This window comes from Podarcis vaucheri, assembly GCF_965113315.1.
Source record: "Podarcis vaucheri genome assembly, chromosome: 10".
In the NCBI taxonomy this organism is placed as follows: domain Eukaryota; kingdom Metazoa; phylum Chordata; class Lepidosauria; order Squamata; family Lacertidae; genus Podarcis; species Podarcis vaucheri.
Window position 1 is genome coordinate 63,040,058 of NC_138748.1, and position 23,304 is coordinate 63,063,361.

Consider the following 23,304-nt stretch of genomic DNA (forward strand, 5'->3'; position numbering starts at 1 on the left):
AATAATGTGCACATGTTTGCAAGCAGTTCCCCCCCTAATTTATGCTTTTTTTTGCAAACTGTGTTTGACTGGTGTACTACATCGAAAAATTCAGACCATTGTGAATTTCAAAATTTCAGTTGACACATTGTTCTGGAAAGTGTGCGTTTGATAGATTCCGCCTTCAATGCATACCAAATTGCATGCTCTGCTTCAATCCATACCCTACTTCTCAGGATGAGAAACCTGTCTTCTTCCTGCCCTTGTTTTAATAGACTTGCTACGTGGCTGTGTTCAGCATCCTTAGTGGCGCAGGGATTGTCCTTTGCCTGGTCACGTCTTTGACTGTTGAATGGATGGGCCTGACAGCAGCTAAGAACCTTCACCACGATCTCCTCAACAAGATCATTCTTGGACCAATCAGGTGCAGTGAAAATGAAACGAGTCACCTTTAGGACCCATAGGCAGATAACATAGGGCTTGTGATCAAGTTGCTAAAGAGGTGAGGCTTTTCAGCAACTCCTCACAAAAAAGGTGTTTGCTCAGACTGAAGAACTGCGCCTGGAGCAGTAATTTTATAGAGCCAGGCAGGCTCCTATTGGCTCCTCAAGTCACCTGGTCTGGCTGGGCTGATGAGCTGCAGTCTCCACTCTTGCCATTACCTAGGTGGCGTTGCAGCTCAGTGGATACCAGGCCCTAAGCACCCTCAGCCTCAAAGCTGCCATGATGGTATTTGGGTCAAGGTGCCTTGAGTTCTGTTGCCAGAGAGTCCAGCTTGGGTCGCCTAGTACTTTATGTGGGAATAATTCAGGAAGCAGAAGAATATAAGCACTGATCTCTTCTCCTTCTCCTTCTCCTCCTCCTCCTCCTCCTCCTCCTCCTCCTCCTCCTCCTCCTCCTCCTCCTCCTTCTTCTTCTTCTTCTTCTTCTTCCATATATTTTTGCCATCTGATAGATTCTTTGACACAACACCCTTGGGGCTGATTCTCAACCGCTTTTCTGCTGACACAAATATCATTGATCAGGTAAGCTCATTGATCTCATCAGGTGGTCCAGAGCCTTTATTCCCCCACTCCCACAGGCCAAAATATATGGGACCAGAGATGACTGGCATTTGTCAAAAGTTCAAAGGGGGCCGTTGCAGCAAACCCCTTCCAAGTCCATTCACAGGTCTGGGTTCAGACCGCATCTGCAAGCTATCAAAGTGGGGCTCATCTGATGGGCAAGCACCCACAGTTGTGCTAGGTAGTTCCTGATGAGGGAACTCCTCACTGCAGCTACTGCCTGTGGGACTTGCTGCCAGAGAAATAGGGGGTGAAAACAGGAAGGTAGTGAAAATGGAAATGCATGCACCATAGCTGTCAACTTACAGATTTGAAAATAAGGGACCAGCAGCCTTGAAAATAAGGAATTAGCAGCCAAAATAAGGGATTTTCATGGCACAGGTATGTTCAACCTGAGCCCCTCCGAGCCAAAGGCAGAAAGCCCAGCCAGCAGCCAAACAAAGCTTCAAGCGGTGGTTCCCACAGCACAGCAACCCGGCAAAGGGGATACAGCAAGGAAAACTACCATCACCTCTCCGCTGGGAAGCGCTGAGCAAAGGAAAGTCCCCAGGCAACGCAGCCGATTTGATCAGCACAAGGCATGCAAGCTCCACCCCCAGTCGTTCTTAGACTCCTTATTGGGTGAGCAACGCAGCCAAGCAACACAGTTGGAGCCTCCCTCCTCCCTGGCCGGCAGGGAGGGAGGGAGGGAGGGAGAGGAGCTGCTTCCTTTGAAACCCAGGAAATGTAAGGGACATCATCAATAAGGGACAGCAGCGGGACACGGCATTGGGATAAGGGACTTTTCCGCCAAATAAGGGACGGTTGACAGCTATGGCATGCACAGACAGTAAGATAGTTTTCTCATAGAATCATAGAGCTGGAAGGGACCCTGAGGACCACCCAGTTCAGTGGTTCTCAACCTGTGGGTCCCCAGATGTTGTTGGACTACAACTCCCATAATCCCTGAGTTCTGGCCTTGCTAGCTAGGGGTGATGGGAGTTGTAGTTCAACAACATCTGGGGACCCACAGGTTGAGAAAGGCTGACCTAGTTCACCTCCCTGCAATGCAAGAATATGCATCTGTCTTTTATGGAGACCTAAGCCTACAACCTTGGTGTTTGTCAGTACCACACTCTAACCAAGTGTGCCACCCAGTCTTTTGAGGTCCCGTGTCCCCAAATCTGAAGATGCTAGATGTTAGCTAATGAGGTCTGTGTCTGGCCAGTGTCTGGTTAGAAGAGCGTAGAGGAATCTTGTAGTTGTATTTTATGCCGCCTCGGGAGTTTTTACCTAAAGGCAGCATTGATACGGTCAAAAGAGACGAAGAAGCAGGCCACCTCAAGTTCTATGAAGGAAGAATGCTATAAATGAAATAGTGAATAAACGAACCTTTAGTGGATGTTGGCCTAATCTAACGCTTGGAAATTATCTTTGGTGCAGCACATCCCCCCGACTCTGGAGTCCCTCTCGCGGTCCACGTTGCTCTGCCTGTCTGCCATCGGAATAATTTCGTATGCCACGCCGTGGTTCGTGGTCGCTCTCGTGCCCCTGGGGATAGCCTTCTATTTCATCCAGAAATACTTCAGAGTTGCATCCAAGTAAGTTTAAAACAAAAACAAACAACCACCCCAAAGATAGTCTTAAGTCCATAGCTATTGGTGATTTCCATTATAATTCCGATGCTTGTAGCTGCCGCCAATTAAGCAAAAGCAAGTTTTAAATCAAGGGTGGAAAACCACAGGACCAAGGACTGAATATGGCCCTCTGGCCCTCTCTACCCAGCCCTCAGGATCCTGCCCAGCCCACCACACCCCCTTTCCGGCCACATAATTCACTAACCCTGCTCTATGTGACCCTCTAGTGCAGCGGTTCTCAACCTGTGGGTCCCCAGATGTTGTTGGACTACAACTCCCATCATCCCTGAGCTCTGGCCTTCCTAGCTAGGGATGATGGGAGTTGTAGTCCAACAATATCTGGGGACCCACAGGTTGAGAATCGCTGCTCTAGTGACTTCACCCGTCTGGTAGGTGTCCTTGAATGGAAGCATCTCTCTTTCCTGAATGGGGAACGGCCTGTGTCTGGCCACACCCATTTTGGGGCATATGCGCCCTTGGTTTGTGTCCCCTGGGAGGTTTCCCAGGAGAAATTGTGGCCCTCAGGTTGAAACAGGGTTCCTGCTTTAAAAGAGTGAGGTTGTTTGCCATTTGCTGATGCTCTTTCGTTTTGTGTTTCCCGTTTCAATTTCCACAATCTGTTCTTCGCTATTTACGTACCTTCTTTCAACTGGTGACAGGGACCTTCAGGAACTTGATGACAGCACCCAGCTGCCTCTCCTCTGCCACTTTTCAGAGACGGCGGAAGGCCTCACTACCATCAGAGCATTCAGGTTTGTAAACAAGGACTTCCCTTTATAGTAGGTGCTGGTTAAAGGGACCCTGGGAAGCTCGATCGGTTCAGCTGCCAACTGGCTGTTTGCAGGCCAGGCTCCTGCCAAGTGAGAGGCGAAGGCAATCCATAGGCAGCACAGACAGAAGCCAGAGCAGAACCCCCCTGTCTACTTAATGTAGCTAACATGGCAGCCTGCAGGTGCCGCTGGACTACAACTCCCATCAGCCTCAGCCAGGATGCTCAGTGGGCAGGAACGGTGGGACTCATAGCCTTATCATTTTGGAGGGCAGCATGTTGGCTTCCCCTGGTCATTGGCAAAGGAAGAGGAATGGGGGGGAGCGCACCACCCCTGCCAGTGCGATCCCGGTGGGGTGCCACCGCGGCTGCCACCCCACCTGCATTGGGCACCCCGCCCCTGCAGGCAGCATGCCACGCCCCCAGCACACGCGCCACACCCCTGAGGGCTGCAAGCCACGCCCCGGGACGTGTGCCAGCCCTGCCCCGCCTGCTCTCCACACCCCAGTGCTGGAGCATGAAGCTCCACCCCTTTCCCTGGTTCAGACAAAGGTTGGGTCAAACTTATAAACTGCCAAATTTTGGGGGATGTGTGTGCAAACTGTGCGTGTACCCCCCCTTTTTTTGCAGAATGCTAATTTTTTACTTTCCCCCTCTCAACAGTAGACCTAAAAATCTAGCAAAGTGGTTTGCCATGTGGCAAAGTGGTCTGGTGTTCCTGCAATGCCAGTACAAAGTTTCATTGGCTATCATAAGTAGTTATGGATAGGGATGGATGAATCTGCCCATTTTGGTCTCTCCTATTTTCAGTGTCTGCATCCAACAGATTTCTTTTTTTACGGCACATTTCTCCTTATACACACATTATGTTAGAATTCCTGCTCCATTGTGCTGGTCCCGGGGGGAAAGGTACTAATACCGTAGCCGAAGTTCAGTCCAGAGTCACTAGCCGGGTAGACGATCACTAGATGAGACGCGAGGTCCGAAACAGGGAGCCAGGCGGGGGAGCAGGAACGCTGGTAGGGCAGCAGCGGGCAGCCGGGCGAGGAACAGGAACACCGGAGAGTCAGGAGCAGGAAGCTGGGTGAGGAACAGGCACACCGGGAGTGCAGGTCTAGGTCTGGGTAAAGCAGGTACTCCACAACGACGTTGCTCCCGCAACCTGGGACCGGGCTGCCTGACCTTTATCTTCTTCTAAGGCCGGGGGCGGTCCCGGCCCCCAGGAGCCCCGCCTCTCCTGGCCTTAAGGCGAGCACTCCTCCTGGGAGAGACCAGTTCCCTTCGCCTCTCTGCCCTAAGCCTCTGCAGTTCAGGAGAGGCCGAAGGGTTACTGGGCCCCGGGGGAGGCTCACCTGTAGCCACTGAGTCCTCCAGCACCTCTGGGGCCAGAATGGTCTCACCTGGTGCCTGCCCCTGAGGATCTGGCACAGGTGCAGGCTCCTCAGCATCTAGGACTTGCCCCAGTTCAGCCGGCCCTGGAGGCGGGGACTCCTGTGCCGGCTGGGATTCCTCCGGTTCACTCTCAGACTCGGAATCCCAGGCCATCACATCCATGATTGCAGTCATGGGATTGTTGTCTATCACATGACTGTGTATGTTTTGACTCCACAAAGTGGGAAGTGACGGAGACAGGATGTTTGTGTTACTGTGTTCCGTGGAGTGGAACTATTGTCCTTGGTTCTTTTTCTCTCTGCTGTCTGCTAAAGAGAGAGGGAGCTATGTTGCAGTGCTCTGTGTGTGTTTATATGTAAATAAAGTAGATTAGCCAAAATGCTGAGTTGCTGAGGTCTGTTACGCAACTGAGAAGACTCTGCAGATCCCTAAGTATGCCAGTGTCTGTTGGCATCGTTCGCTGTGATGTTCGGATAGAAGAAAGCTTTTGAAGCTCCCGAACGATCGACCAGGAGGGAGGGAACATGCCAGTCGGGCATGTGTCTCTGCCAGGGTCCTACTCGAGTGTAGGACGAGCTCCTGAAACATTATATATGAACAATTTGGAATGCATGGGGTGTTAGGGGAGGGCTATTAGCTCTGGTAGGGGGCACATCATGCTCCTTCTGGGGTTGTTTGTCCACCTTTGGTCCCCACCCTGCACTCAGCTCTCACCTGTGGCTCCTAGAAGTTGTCAGCATGTGGCACCGGCCACACCCGGGGGGAAAACGGCTTTGATTGGCTGGCTAAGCCAGGTGAGCAGACAAGGCCAACGGTCCAATGGTCAAGAAGGCAGTTTTTGCATATAGTGTAGAGCAGCGTTTCTCGACCTGTGGGTCCCCAGATGTTGTTGGACTACAACTCTCATCATCCCTGAGCTCTGGCCTTGCTAGCTAGGGGTGATGGGAGTTGTAGTTCAACAACATCTGGGGACCCACAGGTTGAGAAAGGCTGGTGTAGAGGGAAGTGAGGGGCAGATGGAGCTCGTCAACCTGGGAAGGTAGGCTATCTAGGAGATCCTAAACCTCTGCTGCCTTGCGAGTTAAGCCTGAGAGGAAATGATCTACTCTACCAACAAGCAGTTACTAAAAGAGAAGGAATCGGTGAGGAGGAAGAACAGGTTTCCTTTCTGTCTATCCGCACCTACACTGGTTCAGGTAACAGTGCAAGCATTGTTGCTTTGCTCTCAACAAGATATGCATTTTTATACTTATGTCTGGGTGGAGAAGTAAAGGTAAAGGGACCCCTGCCCATTAGGTCCAGTCGTGGCTGACTCTGGGGTTGCGGCGCTCATCTCATTTTATTGGCCAAGGGAGCCGGCGTACAGCTTCCGGGTCACGTGGCCAGCATGACTAAGCCGCTTCTGCCGAACCAGAGCAGTGCATGGAAATTCCGTTTACCTTGCCGCCGGAGCGGTACCTATTTATTTACTTGCACTTGGACGTTCTTTCGAACTGCTAGGTTGGCAGGAGCAGGGACCGAACAATGGGAGCTCACCTCATGGTGGGGATTCGAACCGGGTATTCTGGGTGGAGAACTGAGTTGCAAATTTTTTTTTGAAAGCATGTGTTTTGATGGATTAGCCACGTTTTGGTTTCGGGAAATGTGAATTAAGGAGTTTTGCATTAAAATGCAGATCAAACAAATCTCTGCTCCATCCTTATCTATGGAATTCCTCTCATCCTGACCAATATTTTTAGATGGTGTGTAGCAACCTAGATTTTGAACTGCAAACTTAAAAAAAATAATCCTCTGTCTCACCTTAATTTCCTAAGATCATTCCATTCCACCCATGCTTTCTTCCAGCAGCTAACCAATTTTCTTCCATCCCAGAACCAAAGTGCCCCCCCCCAGATAAGCCTGATAGTTGCCTCCCTTTGTTCTGAGTTCATTATGTACCCCCTCAAGCAGTCATGAGCTCCCTGGACTACTTAACCGCAATGTTGTACAGGCCAAGTAGACTGGGATTTCGGTGACCTTTTTGTTCGTCATCTGAACAGGATAAAAAGTTAAAGAATGTGCAGAAGAAGGAGCTGGAGGCAGATGAAAAGATGCAGATTGAGTGTGTCAGAGTTTCCATTGTGTGTGTGGTGGGGGGGGGGAGGGAAGGAGATTGTGGCTGCCAAAGAGAAGTTCTCCAAAGCGGGAGACAGACAATAGCTTTTCGGAGAGAGAAAAAGTAGTTCGCTCATAGTGACTTTGAGGCTTTCGTTGTAGGCATACCGCCCTTTTATCCCACTGCCGAAACAGATTCGGCAAGATCTTTCTTTCTTACTCTTTGTATTTTGGAGTCTTCATTTTTGTGAACTGTTCTGTGAGCCTCAGAGGAAGCAGGGCACATAAATTTAATAACTGGGCAATTACTTTCTTACCCACTTCCCAGCACTTCAAAGTTTTGCAGACTTGCCAACATTTGTTCACACATCACAGGATTCATTCTGTACAGGGCTGGGGAACGTTTTGCAGCCTGGGGTCCACATTTCCTTCTGTATATCATGCCGCATCACCACGTCATTACATTGTCGCAACGATGTTGGGCACGCACAGTGCATAGCTGTCAACCTTCCCTTTTTTTGCGGGTAATTCCTTTATTCCAGCACCGTTTCCCGATGCTTCCCACTGCTATCCTGGATTTTTAGATATCCCGTAGACTGTCCCCGGGACAGGTGAGGCTGCTGTTGTTGTTGTTTAGTCATTTAGTCGTGTCTGACTCTTCGTAACCCCATGGATCAGAGCACGCCAGGCACTCCTGTCTTCCACTGCCTCCCGTAGTTTGGTCAAACTCATGTTCGTAGCTTCGAGAACACTGTCCAACCAGCTCGTCCTCTGCCGTCCCCTTCTCCTTGTGCCCTCCATCTTTCCCAACATCAGGGTCTTTTCCAGGGAGTCTTCTCTTCTCATGAGGTGGCCAAAGTATTGGAGCCTCAGCTTCAGGATCTGTCCTTCCAGTGAGCACTCAGGGCTGATTTCCTTCAGAATGGATAGGTTTGATCTTCTTGCAGTCCATGGGACTCTCTAGGGTCTCCTCCAGCACCATAATTCAAAAGCATCAATTCTTCGGCGATCAGCCTTCTTTATGAAATATTGAAATACTGCCCCTCAATGAAGCCAAACTTAGATTCACAAAATGTTTAGCGGTATGCATCCCCCTGCATCCCCCCAGAAAAAAGCACTGATTGTGAGTCACATAAGTCCCTCTACATTTCCCTCCTATCCAAAACAACAGCTGAGATGCCTTATACCAGCCTTTCTCAACCTTGGGTGCCCAGCTGTTCTTGGACCACAACTCCCATAATTTCTGACCACTGGCCAAGCTGGCTAGGAATGATGGAAGTTGTAGTCTGACAGCATCTAGGAATTACACTCTTATTGATAACGAAGACCAGGGCAGGTTTGTCAATTCAATAATCACCCTGGCAGGAAAAACAAAATACTGTAAGTGCTTCCAGGTACATATGTTGCTGTCTCTTACAACCTCTTGAGATCTGAAGCTCTGTTTCTGCAATGGCCAAATGGCCAATCCCTTATCCAGATACCTCAGAGATAAACCTGCAGGAATATGCAGACCAAGGCTTTCTAAGACAGAGTACAGCTTTGCCACCTTAAACCAGTATCTACAGTGGTACCTCGGGTTAAGTACTTAATTCGTTCTGGAGGTCCGTTCTTAACCTGAAACTGTTCTTAACCTGAAGCACCACTTTAGCTAATGGGGCCTGCCGCTGCGCCGCCGCTGCACGATTTCTGTTCTCATCCTGAAGCAAAGTTCTTAACCCGAGGTACTATTTCTGGGTTAGTGGAGTCTGTAACCTGAATAATAATAATACTAATACTAATAATAATAATAATAATAATAATAATAATAATAATAATAATTTATTATTTATACCCCGCCCATCTGGGTGGCTTCCAACCAAATATTAAAATACAATAATACATCAAACATTAAAAGCTTCCCTAAACAGGGCTGCCTTCAGATGTCTTCTAGAAGCACATGTAACCTGAAGCGTATGTAACCCGAGGTACCACTGTACTGGCAATCATTCAAATCATTTCAGTGCTGTGCACCCAGGGATTTTACGATGCGTTGGATAGGCTTCATGTCAATACGTATGCCGTTCATCAATTACCCAAGATGCATCTCATTACCACGCCTTTTGTTGAGTATTCCTATATTCTGCATGGCTTTTCTGTGCTCCAGTTTTCTTATTTTGTCACTGGGTGCTTTGTTTTTTTGTTGCATTGTGCAAATGTAAATTGTGCTTATTTTCATAGTGGCATTTTTGTAACCCACCTTGGCACCAATCAAGGCTTACTCAAACAGAGCAAAGCTTCCCCTTTCTGAGTTCCGCTGTATCCTAAACTGGATCAATTGCTATTGTTAATCAGGCTATTCTTTTGGTAAAAACCGTTCTTGGCTCCCAAGTTTGCAAAAAGCAAAATGGAATTAAACAAAAATGCACCACAAGCGCTGCATTCTTGCGATTTATAATACACCAGCAAAGAGCAATTCATCTGTTTTGACCAGAGCAGAAGTACAACAGTAACGTTTATACAATACAGTCAGCCTCCTGCCAATATTTACAATTTCTTCTAAACATCACTGTAGCAGAGTTGCTGCACTCCAAGCTGAAGCAATACTGGGTTTCTTCCCTTCCCCCCAATGGAGAAATGTATGTATCATGATGAAATGTCTCTGAGCTAGTTTTTGGGAGGGAGGGAGGGAGACAGACTTGGTAGTTATGTAAACACCTGGCTCGAGTTAAAAGATGGCCAGCCAGCACACAGAGCCCAAAAAGAGCATCAAAAGCATGTCATTGGCTTTACAGCATCACTTACTAAATGTTGACCAAAGCATAAAACCCAATCTCCTCCCATCTTCTGGGATAATGGCATTTTGTGATTGGTCTGTCGCGAATTCTTTGTGACGCTTTAGCAGAAATGATCAGAGTTCCAGGTTCTTCAGTGCAGTATATTTATTGTGAGCTATATATACAAATATCTACAGGCTATAATACACAAGCAGTTCATAGTTAGACAGAGTACCTGGCTGCACCTTAAGGCAAATGGGAAGACCTCAAACTCTCTCTCTGACCACACTCCTCTACACCACCACACTTACTGCTGGACAGGTTTCCCTTTTAAACCGATGGCAGCCAATCAACTGTCAGTACATTACTGCTGAGTACTTCTATAGAAGTACATCAGAAGTTGCATCAGCTAGCAAACTCAAGCCTGCAGACTTACTATCTCACACAGCATTCTGTGAATCCCGACATGGTCTTCATCAGATAGCCAGTACATTGGACGGGATAAGGACAAGGGAGGATGTATAAATGGAGGGGTGTTTTCTGGGTTCTTCTCCTCCCACTCATGGGATTTCATATTATCAGTACCTGCCAGGTAGGTCAGAGAAGACAAGCTGATGCACTGTTTTCTGAAGGGCTGTTCTCCTGTATGAACCTGTAATAGAACCGTAGAATTGTAGAGTTGGAAGCGACCAGGAGGACCATCTATTCCAACCCCCGGCAATCCAGGAATGCTATAGCGACTGAGCAGTCTGTTCCCTAAAGCAGGGACAGAATGACTGGCCTCCTTACATGGCTGCTCTGTGAATCCCATCTTCCCTGACTTCTAGATGTACCAATAACATCTGAAAGTTCACAGATGTTCCCCATCCCTGACTTTGATCTTTAACTGGGGACCTGCTCTGGGTGACACTGGGAATAAGTTGGGCTTTGGGCCTATTGTGCGGTGGCTCCTTGCCTCTGAAAAACCCTCCCCAAAGAGATCAATGATGCCTGTGCTTCTGGATTAGGCATCAGGCAAAGATTCTCCCCACACTTTTACTTGACTGATTCCAGTTAGTTCAGTGGTTCTCAAAGGGTGTGATGTGCCACAGTGGTGTGGCAGGAGAGAATGGCAAGTGTGGTGGGAATGATTCATGTTCTTATGTAGCTGCTTTGTTTTATACTTTCTGGATGTCCCACGGTTATACAGTCATACCTCGGGTTACAGACACTTCGGTGTGTTTTCGGGTTGCACACTGCACCGAACCCAGAAGTATCGGAACGGGTTACTTCCGGGTTTCGGCACTCGCACATGCACAAAAGCACTAAATCACACTTTGCGCAGAAGCGCCGAATTGCGACCCGCACATGTGCACACGCTGCACTGCGGGTTGCAAACGCTGTGGGTTGTGAATGTGCCTCCCGCACGGATCACGTTCGCAAGCCAAGTGTCCACTGTATTATAAAGTAGTTGTGTTCTATGTTACAGATCAAGCACTGCTAAGAGTTGTTTCTTTTTGTTTTCCATTGTATTTCTTATCAAGAAAAAAACTGGAGTGGCATGAGCAAATTTTTATTCCAAAAGTGTGGCCCAGAGAAAAAAGTTTGCGAACTACTGAGTTAATGCATGACGCATAGGAAGCAGTCTAATATGTGCATAGTGTTGAGATTTCCATTCCACCTTAAGGAGCAGACATGTGGAACTGTTGCGTGTCACATGTCTGTTTATATTCCAGCACCGCTTGCTGGGAACTTCCGTTGTGTGTATAGCTTTTGCTTTTCCCCTGTTCTGAGAGAGAGACGACATGTTTCTTTGTCCTGATTTATGATTAATAAATCTGTAGTTGTAGTATGCTTCCACAAGCCTCACGCCTATTCTGTGTGCACAGGTCACTCTGCTGATAGCCCAGGTTGCTGATTTATGTCGGAGCAGAGGCTGATAGTCTTTGCAGCAGGGTGGCTGGAAGTAAACGGCCCAGCTGGGGCTTCCCAGTTGGCCTCCTGGCCCTCTGCATGTCGACACATAGAGCTAAAGGAGGGAGTTAGAAAAGCAACACTCTATCCCACTTTCCCTTTTAGCTTTATGATTTGGATCAGGTTGAACATTTTGATGAAGTCGGGGGAAGAAAATAGAAGGAGGGAAGGGTAGGGGAGAACTCAGAAGGGAAAAGGGTGCTGAGATTAAACCAGTGAAAACAGTATCTGGGGGGAGGGGAACAACTTTGAGTTTCATTTCCCCAAAAAATTGTGTCCTGAATTTTACTTCTAGAAATATGGCAACCTAAGAAAAAGGGATGAATGTGAGCAAATGAGTGGGACGCTTTTATTCTGGTTCCTGATCTTCAAAAGGCATTCGGCAACTTGGCACAATCCTACTCAGATTTAGCTGATCTGAATGTTGAGGTTCTACTTCCCTGCAACCTGTGCTCTGTGCGTTGTATCATCAGGATTGCGAGTTGCTAACGTAAGAATCCCTTTGTCTTTCGCAGGCACGAACCCAGATTTAAACAGCGAATGCTGGAACTGACGGACACAAACAACATTGCATACTTGTTCCTGTCGGCTGCCAACAGATGGTTGGAGGTCAGGACGGTACGTACGCCTGCATCCCTGCCACGGTTTTGAAACCTTAGAACCCGGCAGTTAACTTTTGTTTGATGTGAAATGCTGGGCAGAGAATTATAACTGTAATACATCTGGCTACGAAACACCCACACTTTCATATGCGCCAATCCTTAAAATAGCTCATTGTTATTTCTGTTGAGTTTTCTCCTCGATGAAGCCAAGAAACTTCTTCATTTGCTGCTGCTGGGGGTGATTGTCATTCAGAAGAGAATCTGAGTTGGGCTAGGCTGGGCTGGATTATACTCCCCACCCCCAATCCAGCTATACAGAGGAGAATGAGAGTGTGTCCTCCCAGATCACCTGGTGAGGTGACCCCCAACTATGCTGCCCCTGGATGTACATGCAAGGCCATAAAGGAAACCAGAAGCTTTGAGTTGAGGAATATCACCTGAACTATTGATTTTAAGAGGCTTCTTTGCTGGTTTCCCAAATCTGCCCAGAGATGGATGGTAGCACACAGGCTGAAAACCCTCCTGAGTTCCTTCGGTCACCAGTTCAAGGCCTGCTGCAGGCTGGAGTATTATGTTAGAGCAGTGATAGGCAAACTCAGCCCTCCAGATGTTTTGGGACTACAATTCCCATCATCCCTGACCACTGCTCCTGTTAGCTAGGGATGGTGGGAGTTGTAGTCCCAAAACATCTGGAGGGCCGAGTTTTCCTATGCCTGTGCTAGAGCCATTGAATGGCACAGGACTGCTGAGGGCCAAACTATACACCCCTGCTTGCCAATGTGGTGCCTGTGTTGAGGGTGGCTACCTCCTCCTCACCCCTAAAAGGTAAAGGGACCCCTGACCATTAGGTCCAGTCGTGACTGACTCTGGGGTTGCGGCGCTCATCTCGCTCTATAGGCTGAGGGAGCCGGCGTACAGCTTTCGGGTCATGTGGCCAGCATGACTAAGCCGCTTCTGGCGAACCAGAGCAGCACACAAAAACGCCGTTTACCTTCCCGCCGGAGCGGTACCTATTTATCTACTTGCACTTGGACGTGCTTTCAAACTGCTAAGTTGGCAGGAGCAGGGAGCGAGCAACGGGAGCTCACCCCGTCGTGGGGATTTGAACCGCTGACCTACCTTCTGATCGGCAAGTCCCAGGCTCTGTGGTTTAACCCACAGCGCCACCCGTGTCCCTTAGACACTGTGCAAAACATGCAAATTGAAGAGGATCCCTTTTAGTTCTGCTGGATCCAACTTTTAACCAGACCCCGTTGTGAATTCGTGATGGTGTGTGTGTGTTGTATAGGAAGAATTATCTGTATGTGTGCTTTCTCTCCTTATGTTGCCTGGGGGTGGGGAGAGTTACCCAGTGGAAAACAACAACTAAAGTTTGTATGGGATGCCCTCAGAATCCTAAAAGTTCCCACGAGCTCAGAAAGGCTGGTGACCCCTGTTATGTGTTAAATTGGAGTTCTGTGATTGGAACACCAAAGCCATAACCTTCGTCTTGTAAAAGCAGCCACGAGGGACTGAGGATTTGGATGAAGGCCTGTACTAGCTTTCCCCCATTGTGCCTGACTTAACCCTCCCCACCGCCGCTGCCACTATGAACCATGGGAGGGGGGACGACGACAGGTTTTTTGTGTCCATCAATTTCTCCTAGTGGCACCTTCTATGGGTGATTTAGATCAGCCCACCAACACAGCACAGGGGAAGAGATTTGGGGGGAGAAACCCACCTCCTGCAGATGCTGGACTCCTGCTCCTATCAACCCCAGCCAGCACGGCCACTGATCAGGGGTGATGGGAGTTATAGTCCAACAAATCTGGGAGTCACCGGTTCTGTATCCATCCCTCACAGATTCCACCAGAGGGTTGTAACACGCACATGCACACACACACACACACACACATTCTTTGCCCAGGCATCTGCTGAATGCTAGGAACTGTATTCCTGCAATATCTGGCGGCACCACATTTGCTACCTCTGCACTTAAAGGCACAGCAGTTGCTGAAAACCTCAGTCACACTCCTGCTCCCCCTGCTGAAACCCCTTCTGCTGTACAATAAGTAAAGGTGCACTAGTCCTTTGTAAGGCAGGGTGAATGTTAAGCAAAGAAATGTGAAATCGATGTATTGGATCCACTTAGAGCTTGAAAAGTTCTTTTAAAAAAAGAACTAGTTCTTGTTCCAGTTCAACGTGCCCAAAAAGGAGCTGGTTGGAGTTCACGTTCTGTTCTTTTACAAAATGAACTAGTTGGGTTTGCATTCAGTTCACAGTTCAATTCAAGTTCATCCAAATCAGCTAAAAAAAATTTGGGTCGGCTTTTCAAATGCTACAAGCCGCTGTGCTGAAGTATAAAACATACTTAAGATGTCTAAGGAAGCATTTATTTTCCCTACCAATGAAACTGAAAAGTCTAAGTCTAGCCCACATAGAAGAGAATTAATTTGAAGATGAATCGGAAGTTGTTCAAAGTTCTACCCCCAAATGATCTTGATATACGTACAGTTCACCCAGCAATTATGGGACCTGCTTTCGGGTGTTGTTAGAGATTTTTGAACTAATTCAGTGAACTTTAATTTAACTGAACTGTAGCATAAATCTGCCCCTCACCTTTTGTGTTTTGTTTTCTCTCTGCAGGATTATCTGGGGGCTTTCATTGTTCTCACTGCAGCTGTGGCTTCCATTTCTCCAAATGATGGTCCAAAGTCTGGCCTTGTGGGCTTGGGTCTCCTCTATGCATTAACGGTACGTACAGAGGTTTACAGCACTTGGGCGCAGTTCATTTTGATGAAAGCTGCACCAAACTGAACGAGAAGCTCTGCAGGAGCCAGTACAGATCGCACCTGTTTTGGTGCACTTTGCACAGCAGAATCTGCCGGTGCCTTGCACACTCAAAAAACAAGCCGCTGGGTTCACAGCCACCGTTAAAGGAATAAAAATAAAACCCGTTCACTTCCCAACACTCTCAATATTGAGAGAAACAATCTTGCAAGTTATGGATACAAGCCAGGGCCGAGGGAGTTTGGAATGACTTGGATCAGGCTTCTGGCTTTACGAGCCAATTGGAAATAATCATAACAAAGTCACTGAGATTCCCAGGCCCTGAATGCTCCCAAAGAAAAGAAGGCAAAAGTGCATGCAAGGACTTTAGCCTTCCCAAATCCAGCTTTCGGCAGGGGATCCACTTTACTGTCCTTTTAAAAAACAAAACAAAAGCAAAAGCAAAAGCTCATTTCACTTTCTAAAAATCTCTACTTTTTTCCTGAACCTTTGTAAGGAGCTTTTACAGGACAGCTCAGCTTGAAAGGCAGGCTGGATATTTAGGTAAAAATCAAGTGATGAAATCTGCCTCTCTTTCAGAGTAGCACAGTCACTCATCCTTGCTGTACACAGAATTGTAGAGTTGGAAGGGACCCCTGCAATGCCTTACAGCAAAGGAAAAGCAAGTCCCTCCACAGCCTGAGGAATTTGCAGTCTAAATTTCAGCAGGGGGAAGAGATAGGAGGGAAGGGAATGGAAAAGTTGGAGGAGGAAGGGATAACTTCTATCTCTTCTGAAAACTGCCTGAGCAGCCCCTCCCATCCCAAGCCTGTAGCCCCTTCTTCTTCCTCTCCTCCTCCTTTAAATTTTATTTTTAATTTTGATGAAGTAATAATCATAAATAAATAAAAATAAAAATATGCACCCCACCACCGAGACCACTCCATTGTAACTATCCAACCTCCCAATATTTCAACACCTCTTGCGATGGTTTGACCCCTTTCCGTTTTAACAGTACAAACTCTATAAACACCTTCTCCTCAAAATCATATTCTGCATATTCCCTTAATGGCACATGCTAATTGAACCTTAATACAGTCATACCTCGGCTTATAGGCGCTTCAGGTTGTGCGTTTTCGGCATAGCTGTCAACGTTTCCCTTTTTTAAAGGGAAATCCCCTTATTCCGAATAGGATTCCTCGCAAGAAAAGGGAAAAGTTGACAGCTATGGTTTTTGGGTTGTGCACCGTGCCAAACCCAAAAGTACCGGAACGGGTTACTTCCGGGTTTCGGTGCTCACGCATGTGCAGAAGCACTAAATTGCGCTTTGTGCATGCGCCAAATTGTGACCTGCATGTGCGCAGACGCAGCGCTGCGGGTTGCGAACGTGCCTCCCGCACAGATCACGTTCGCAACCCAAGCATCCACTGTAGTTATATCACCTCTTTATATCTTCTTCCATTTTATCTCCTGCTTGCCCCTTTCCACTTCCTAGCTATAATAATTTGTGCAGCTGTCAATAAATTTGTGAACAAGTCCTTCACAGCCTGCGAACCTTCCACCCCAAGCCCCTGCTTCTTGTTATAGCCTTGCACACCTGCCCAGGTGTGCAAGCAGTGACAAGAGCCAGGAGCAGCAACAGACTCTGTTCAACTTGATGCTGGAGATGGTGCTCTGACAGCTTGTGAATGGCCATTGGTGACACCTGAATCAGGCCACTGTATGCAGGGTGCTACGAGGTTATACTTTTAAATGTTTCTATGCTATTATTTTTTATTACATTTATCTACTGTCCTTCACCACAAGATCTCAGGGCAGTTCACAGAATAAAATACATGGTTTTTAATTGTTTTTACATGCTTTTAATAGGTTTTCAATTTTTGTTTTGTATTGTATTGTTTAAGCATTTGGATATATCCTTTAGGAGGAACCGCAGTACACAAATTAAACTAGTAAAAATAGTCAGCGTAAACCCAATGGTATGTTGTTGTTGTTGTTGTTGTTGTTGTTGTTTAGTCGTGTCCGACTCTTCATGACCCCATGGACCAGAGCACGCCAGGCACTCCTGTCTTCCACTCCCTCCCACAGTTTGGTCAAACTCATGCTGGTAGCTTCAAGAACACTGCCCATCTCGTCCTCTGTCGTCCCCTTCTCCTTGTGCCCTCCATCTTTCCCAACATCAGGGTCTTTTCCAGGGAGTCTTCTCTTCTCATGAAGTGGCCAAAGTATTGGAGCATCAGATTCAGGATCTGTCCTTCCAGTGAGCACTCAGGGCTGATTTCCTTCAGAATGGAGAGGTTTGATCTTCTTGCAGTCCATGGGACTCTCAAGAGTCTCCTCCAGCACCATAATTCAAAAGCATCAATTCTTCGGCGATCAGCCTTCTTTATGGTCCAGCTCTCACTTCCATACATCACTACTGGGAAAACCATAGCTTTTACTATACAGACCTTTGTTGGCAAGGTGATATCTCTACCCAATGGTAGAGATGGAGGCATCACTCAATGGAGACATCACCCAATGGTATAAATCTACATAATCATTGGTTCTGCTTATCCGGCTACCATTTTAAAACGACGACTCTGTCAGCACTGTTCGGACTTTCAAAAATGATGTATGGATGAATGAAGCCTCACTCCATCACATTGTACTACTAGCGGCCCATTTCCATCCTGTGAAATTATCCTGTTGTATCATTTCAGATCACCAATTATTTGAACTGGGTGGTGAGAAACCTGGCCGACTTAGAAGTACAAATGAGTGCGGTAAAGAAAGTGAACAGTTTTCTCAACATGGAGTCAGAGAACTACGAAGGCACCATGGGTATGTCAAAATGCTTACAGTCCTGTTCTTCATGCCTGCTGACCTCACTTCTGCCCCATAGATACAGTCACTATAACTTCTGAAGGAGCACACATCTGTAAAAGCTGTGTGAACTGGCTCTGTTTGTGCAATTGGGAACCTGACTTGATTGCCAACACTTTTCCAGTTCTTTCCTACATTTGTAGGCTCTTTCAAAGGTTATGCTCAGAAGGTGGAACAGTCGGTGTGGTCCCATTCCTTGATTTACTCATAAGTAAGTGATACCCAACTAAGGATATTGACAAGCTGGAACGTGTGCAGAGGAGGGCAACCAAGATGACCCAGGGTCTGGAAATCAAGCTTTATGAGGAACGGTTGAGGGAGCTTGGTATGTTTAGACTGGAAAAGAGGAGACTGATAGGAGATATGATAGCCATCTTCAGATATCTCAAGGGCTGTCACATGAAAGATGGAGCAAGCTTGTTTTGCGTGGCGAATTCCCGCCCCCCCCCCAGTGGAGATAATGACACATGACACAATTATTAAGGTTAACGGGCTAAATAAGGCCACAACTTTGTTGGTTACAGGTGATGAGCGGTATTGGCTTAGGCATTGGTCCTAACTGACTATATCCGACTTCAGCCCGTCCGCTTGAAGTCCGGGAAGGGTTAACCACCAGTAGGGGGAGTCCTGCTGATGCACATCAACTAGGAACTCCCCCAGGGTCATCGATAGGGGGTGTGCCTTAGGCCTTCACCTCCCCAGGCTTTGGACAGGGCCACGCCCCCTGGAATCCTTTATTGGACTACCCTTCAATATGTGGGGCAGGTGATGGCACTACCTCCCCTCTTCCATCTACAGAACTATACCAGGAACAGCTGGCAAAGAGGGAGATCCCCAGCCGCGTTCTAACTTTAACTAGGGCAGGCCACGCCCCCAGAGCCAGCCGATTGGCTGGCCAGGAGGTGATGCGGCCGGGAACCCCCCAAGCACACGTGACACCCGTAACTCCACCTCCTCCGAAGGGCGGAAGTGGCTTTCTCCTTCCCCAGAGGGTAGGACCCAAACTAACGGCTTCAAGTTACAAGAAAGGAGATTCTGACTAAACATCAGAACTTTCTGACAGTAAGAGCTGTTCGACAGTGGAATTGTCTCCCCTGGGAGGTTGTGGACTCTCCCTCCTTGGAAGTTTGGAAGTAGAGGTTGGATGGCCATCTGTCATGGATGCTTTAGTTGAGATTCCTGCATTGCCCCATGGGGTTGGACCAGATGACCCCAGGGGCCCTTCCATCTCTATATTCTATGATTCTAAATCAGCATCATGGTAGACCTACTGAAATGAAGCCTATTGATTTTAGTTGGTTTTCTTTGACTCTGACTTGGATATCACCTAACGTATGCAGTCTTAACACTGCCGTTCTATCTTGAGATGAAACATAACGGAGTCAATAGCCTCTAATCCAGTTGGAGGCTCTTTGGTTGTATATTTTGCTCATCTTTCACTTAGATGAATGTCTTTATCTTGCACATGCATACAAGCCAGAGAGCAAAACAATATTGCGCTTGCATGCTAACTGATCGCATAGATAAGGCTTCCAAGCACTGACGGTCAACGACTTCATTTGTTTTTCAGATACTTCTCAGGTTCCCAAAGACTGGCCGCAAGAAGGAGAAATCAAGATTGAAAATCTGTGCGTCCGATATGAAAACAACCTGAAGCCGGTTCTCAAGCACGTCAAAGCTTACATCAAACCAGGACAGAAGGTTTCATAAATTTATTATTTATTAATTTATTATACCACCTTTCACCCAAGGATCTCAGGGCGGTTTACAGTATTCAGACTTAAATAATTTTACTCTCTTTCTTACCATAAAAAAATTCCTTCCAGTAGCATCTTAAAGACCAACTAAGTTAGTTCTTGGTATGAGCTTTCGTGTGCATGCACACTTCTTCAGATACATGCACACGAAAGCTCATACCAAGAACTAACTTAGTTGGTCTTTAAGGTGCTACTGGAAGGAATTTTTTTATTTTGACTATGGCAGACCAACACGGCTACCTATCTGTAACTCTTACCATAAAGTTAATGAAGGATGACCATTGTCACAGATGTGAGATATATATATGTGTGTGTGTGTGTATATATATATATATATATGTGTGTGTGTGTGTGTGTGTATGCCAATTTTAAATAGGTCCAAACCCTACCGGTAGCTAACACCAGGAATTAAATCCATTCAACCAATTCTTTTCTTGAATAGGAATATACTTAACTGGCCTATTGCTGTATACTAGCCAAGTGTGGTTCATAATTCATTCAGTTCAAACAAGTCTTGAAAAATTTGGATTATCTTCCAAACTTTGATGGAACTTTAATGAATTTAATTTAACACTACCCCATATCCGTCTCTTGCCGAGTGTCCACAACCGCTCCACTGCCAAATCTCAGCTTAAAACTCAATGTGCCTGAAGTGTTTCTCCATCTCAGGTAGTTAAAGAAAAAACATCATGGACTTTTTTGCGGAGGGGTGTGTGGATTTGCTCGCTGTGGTCTCCTCCCCCAGTCCTCCATCGATGCTCAAGAAAAGCCACAACGAACATTCTCTTTCAGGTTGGGATTTGCGGTCGCACTGGCAGCGGAAAATCATCATTGTCCTTGGCCTTCTTCAGAATGGTAGACATATTTGATGGTGAGTACTTGGTCACTTCTTAGTATAGGTTTGTGCCACCTGTGAATTACCAAACCAAATGCAACTAAGCAGCCATAGAGCCATAGAACTTTAGAGTTGGAAGGGAACCTGAGGGTCATCTAGTCCAATCCCCTGCAGTGGACCATAGTTAGGTAAAGGTAAAGAGACCCCTGACCATTTGGTCCAGTTGGTCCATTTGGTCCAGTAACACTCCCTGCCTATTCCAAGGGCAGGGAACCTGTTGTGGGGGGGGGAGAAAGAACCCTAGATGTTGTTGGACTCTTAACTCCCATCAGCCCCAGCTAGCATGACCAATAGCTAGAGATGAAGGAAGCTGCAATCTAGCAACATCCGGAGGCACTCAGGTACCCCATCCCTAACCTAGCCCATTTTAACGCCTCACCTTTACTGCCTGAAATATACTCTGAGTCCTGTAGTAATTTCATGCTCTTTATTGCAGCTTGTAAAACAGTGACTGAATAGCCCCCCCAAACCTCGGGCTTTTATATACATTATTTACACAATGAGTCCCGTCTGATTGGCTGATTCTGCTTCCCTCCTGGAGCCTGATTGGTCTTTTATTGCAGGCCAATCAGTTGTTGCATTCTAGGATCCTACCAGCCTAATAGGCTGATAAACTTCTTCCTGGAGCCTGATTGGTCTTCTCCTGCAAGCCAATCAGTTGTTGCATTCTAGGATCCTACTTGCCTATTGTCGTAGGTTCCAGGGTTAGTACATAACACTGCCACTAAGCATTTGTTCTGAGCTATTCTCTCCTCTCCTTGCAGCTGAAGGCTTATGCAGCCAATCATCTAAACGGAAGAGCCAAAACGCAAAAGGGCCATATCCTATTTCATGGCTGAGTTAGATCAGCCTCCCATAGTGACAGCTACATTAGGTGCTGCTTTTTCTCTGCCCCCGTGTCCAACACGTCGTAAATTATCCCTTCAGTAGCGCCGTTAATCATGCGCCGCGGAATCAAAATATTTCCTTTATGGGAAGAACAAAAGAGAATGGGAGAAAGAGGGGGGAGTGAGGGTCAGTCAGTCAATAATTCTCCATCAGGCTGTGTTGGATCAGTAAAGGGTAGGTGCTTCTATAGGCTGACCAAGAATCTGGACCCAGAGGTGACCCACACATTTTGCTGCTCTTCCTTAGGGCCACTCCCCACACCGGTATGTTAATTTAGGGCTGATGGATAGCTGTGTTTGGTCTAGCAGAGCTTAGTCTAGCAGAGCTTAGCTGAAGATTTAAGAAGCAAGTTAGTTGATCAGAAAAGACCTTGTATTGCAGGCTCATGAGTCATGATATTATGACTCTAAAAAGTACACTCTTTCAAATGCAAGCAATAGAATACATTTGGGCTACTTCAGTGCCTTGCAGTATTCAGCGTTGTTGATTCTCACCACGTTCCCAGCCAACCTGTTTGCTGCCTTCTCCTATTCAGTGTCCCTATTACTGGTTAATTAATGAATTGCTGCTTTATATTTCAACCACTCTTATACACCTTTCACTTGGGCTTAGGGTTCAAACTATCGCACTTACATCAGAAAGGACAAAAGGAATGGAGATGAAAGTGTATGCAGTTCCAGGGATTGTGTTTGAACTTGAGAGTGATGAATCTATGAAGCAGCAGCATCAGGAAAGATCTGTGTTCTAAACTCTGCCTTGGTAAAACCCAGCTAGCAGCACCCCCTCACTCTAGAGCGGACTCTTTCCTAGCTTGGTGTCTCTCCAAATGCTTTGGACTCCAACTCCCATGAGCCCCAACCAGCATGCCAAATGGTGGTTGTAGTCCAAAATGTCTGGAGAGCACCGGTTTGGGGGAAGGCTATTGTATAGTCTGAGACAGAACAGAAGATGAGGCCCATGCAGGTGCAGTAACTAGCCCAAGATAACTTTAGCGGTCAAGTGTCAGCAGCTCGTCCTACACTTGAGTAGGACCCTGGCAGAGACACATGCCCAACTGACATGTTCTCTCCGTCCTGGTCATTCGTTCAGGAGCTTCAAAAGCTTTCTTCTGCCCGAACATCACAGCGACTGATGCCAACCGACACCGGCACACTTAGGGATCCGTAGAGTTTGCGCAGTTGCGTAACAGACCTCAGCAACTCAGCATTTTGGCTAATCTACTTTATTTACATACAAACATACATGGAGCACTGCAACATGGCTCCTTCTTTCTCTAGCATCAGACAGCAAAGAGAAAAAGAACAAATAGTCCCATTTCACAGAACACAGTAACACGAACATACTGTCTCCGTCACTTCCCACTTTGTGGAGTCAAAACATATACCGTCATGTGATAGACAAAAATCCCATGACTGCAATCATGGAGCAGGAATTCTAACATCGAGTATATTGCTTCAAAACATGATTAACACCAAGCCTGCTGCATCGCCCACTCCCCCCGCTCATTCCTCTGAGTAGGACCCTAGACCTCTGTCCCCAAAGCATTGCCCTATGACCCAACAGGCATTTGGGGTTGTTTCAAGGTGCCTTTCTGCCTTTCTGTAGGCTTTATTTACATCACTGAGCACCTCACCTGTTGTGTTTTCTGTTGTTCCAAACAGGCAAAATTGTTATCGATGGGATCGACATTTCAAAGATACCCCTGGATATGTTGCGCTCGAGGCTATCCATAATCCTGCAGGATCCCATACTATTCAGTGGTTCCATTCGGTAAGCGCAAACGCCTCCTCTTGCAGTTCCCTTGGCTGGTGAGCTGCGGTGTTGCTGTGCGCCCAGAATTTTGCATAGTGGGGATTTCAGAGAATGTTGGCGCAATCTTTGGGTGGGACTCATCTGAGTCTTCCCCAAGCACAGCTAGGGCAGCTGTTC

At 47.1% G+C, this 23,304-nt stretch overlaps 1 protein-coding gene across 10 annotated transcripts in view; it reads left to right on the top strand.

Annotated features, from left to right (window-relative positions):
* Positions 1-23,304, top strand: part of ABCC9 (ATP binding cassette subfamily C member 9) — a 92,318-nt gene that overhangs the window by 60,193 nt on the left and 8,821 nt on the right. For all 10 annotated transcript variants that reach the window (XM_082238706.1, XM_082238708.1, XM_082238705.1 and 7 more), the window contains 10 exons: positions 255-403; positions 935-1,004; positions 2,466-2,623; positions 3,319-3,411; positions 12,136-12,238; positions 14,848-14,955; positions 17,673-17,793; positions 19,406-19,536; positions 20,385-20,463; positions 23,037-23,145. In XM_082238706.1, coding sequence (XP_082094832.1) covers positions 255-403; positions 935-1,004; positions 2,466-2,623; positions 3,319-3,411; positions 12,136-12,238; positions 14,848-14,955; positions 17,673-17,793; positions 19,406-19,536; positions 20,385-20,463; positions 23,037-23,145 — 1,121 coding nt within the window. The remainder of the gene's footprint in view (positions 1-254; positions 404-934; positions 1,005-2,465; positions 2,624-3,318; positions 3,412-12,135; positions 12,239-14,847; positions 14,956-17,672; positions 17,794-19,405; positions 19,537-20,384; positions 20,464-23,036; positions 23,146-23,304) is intronic.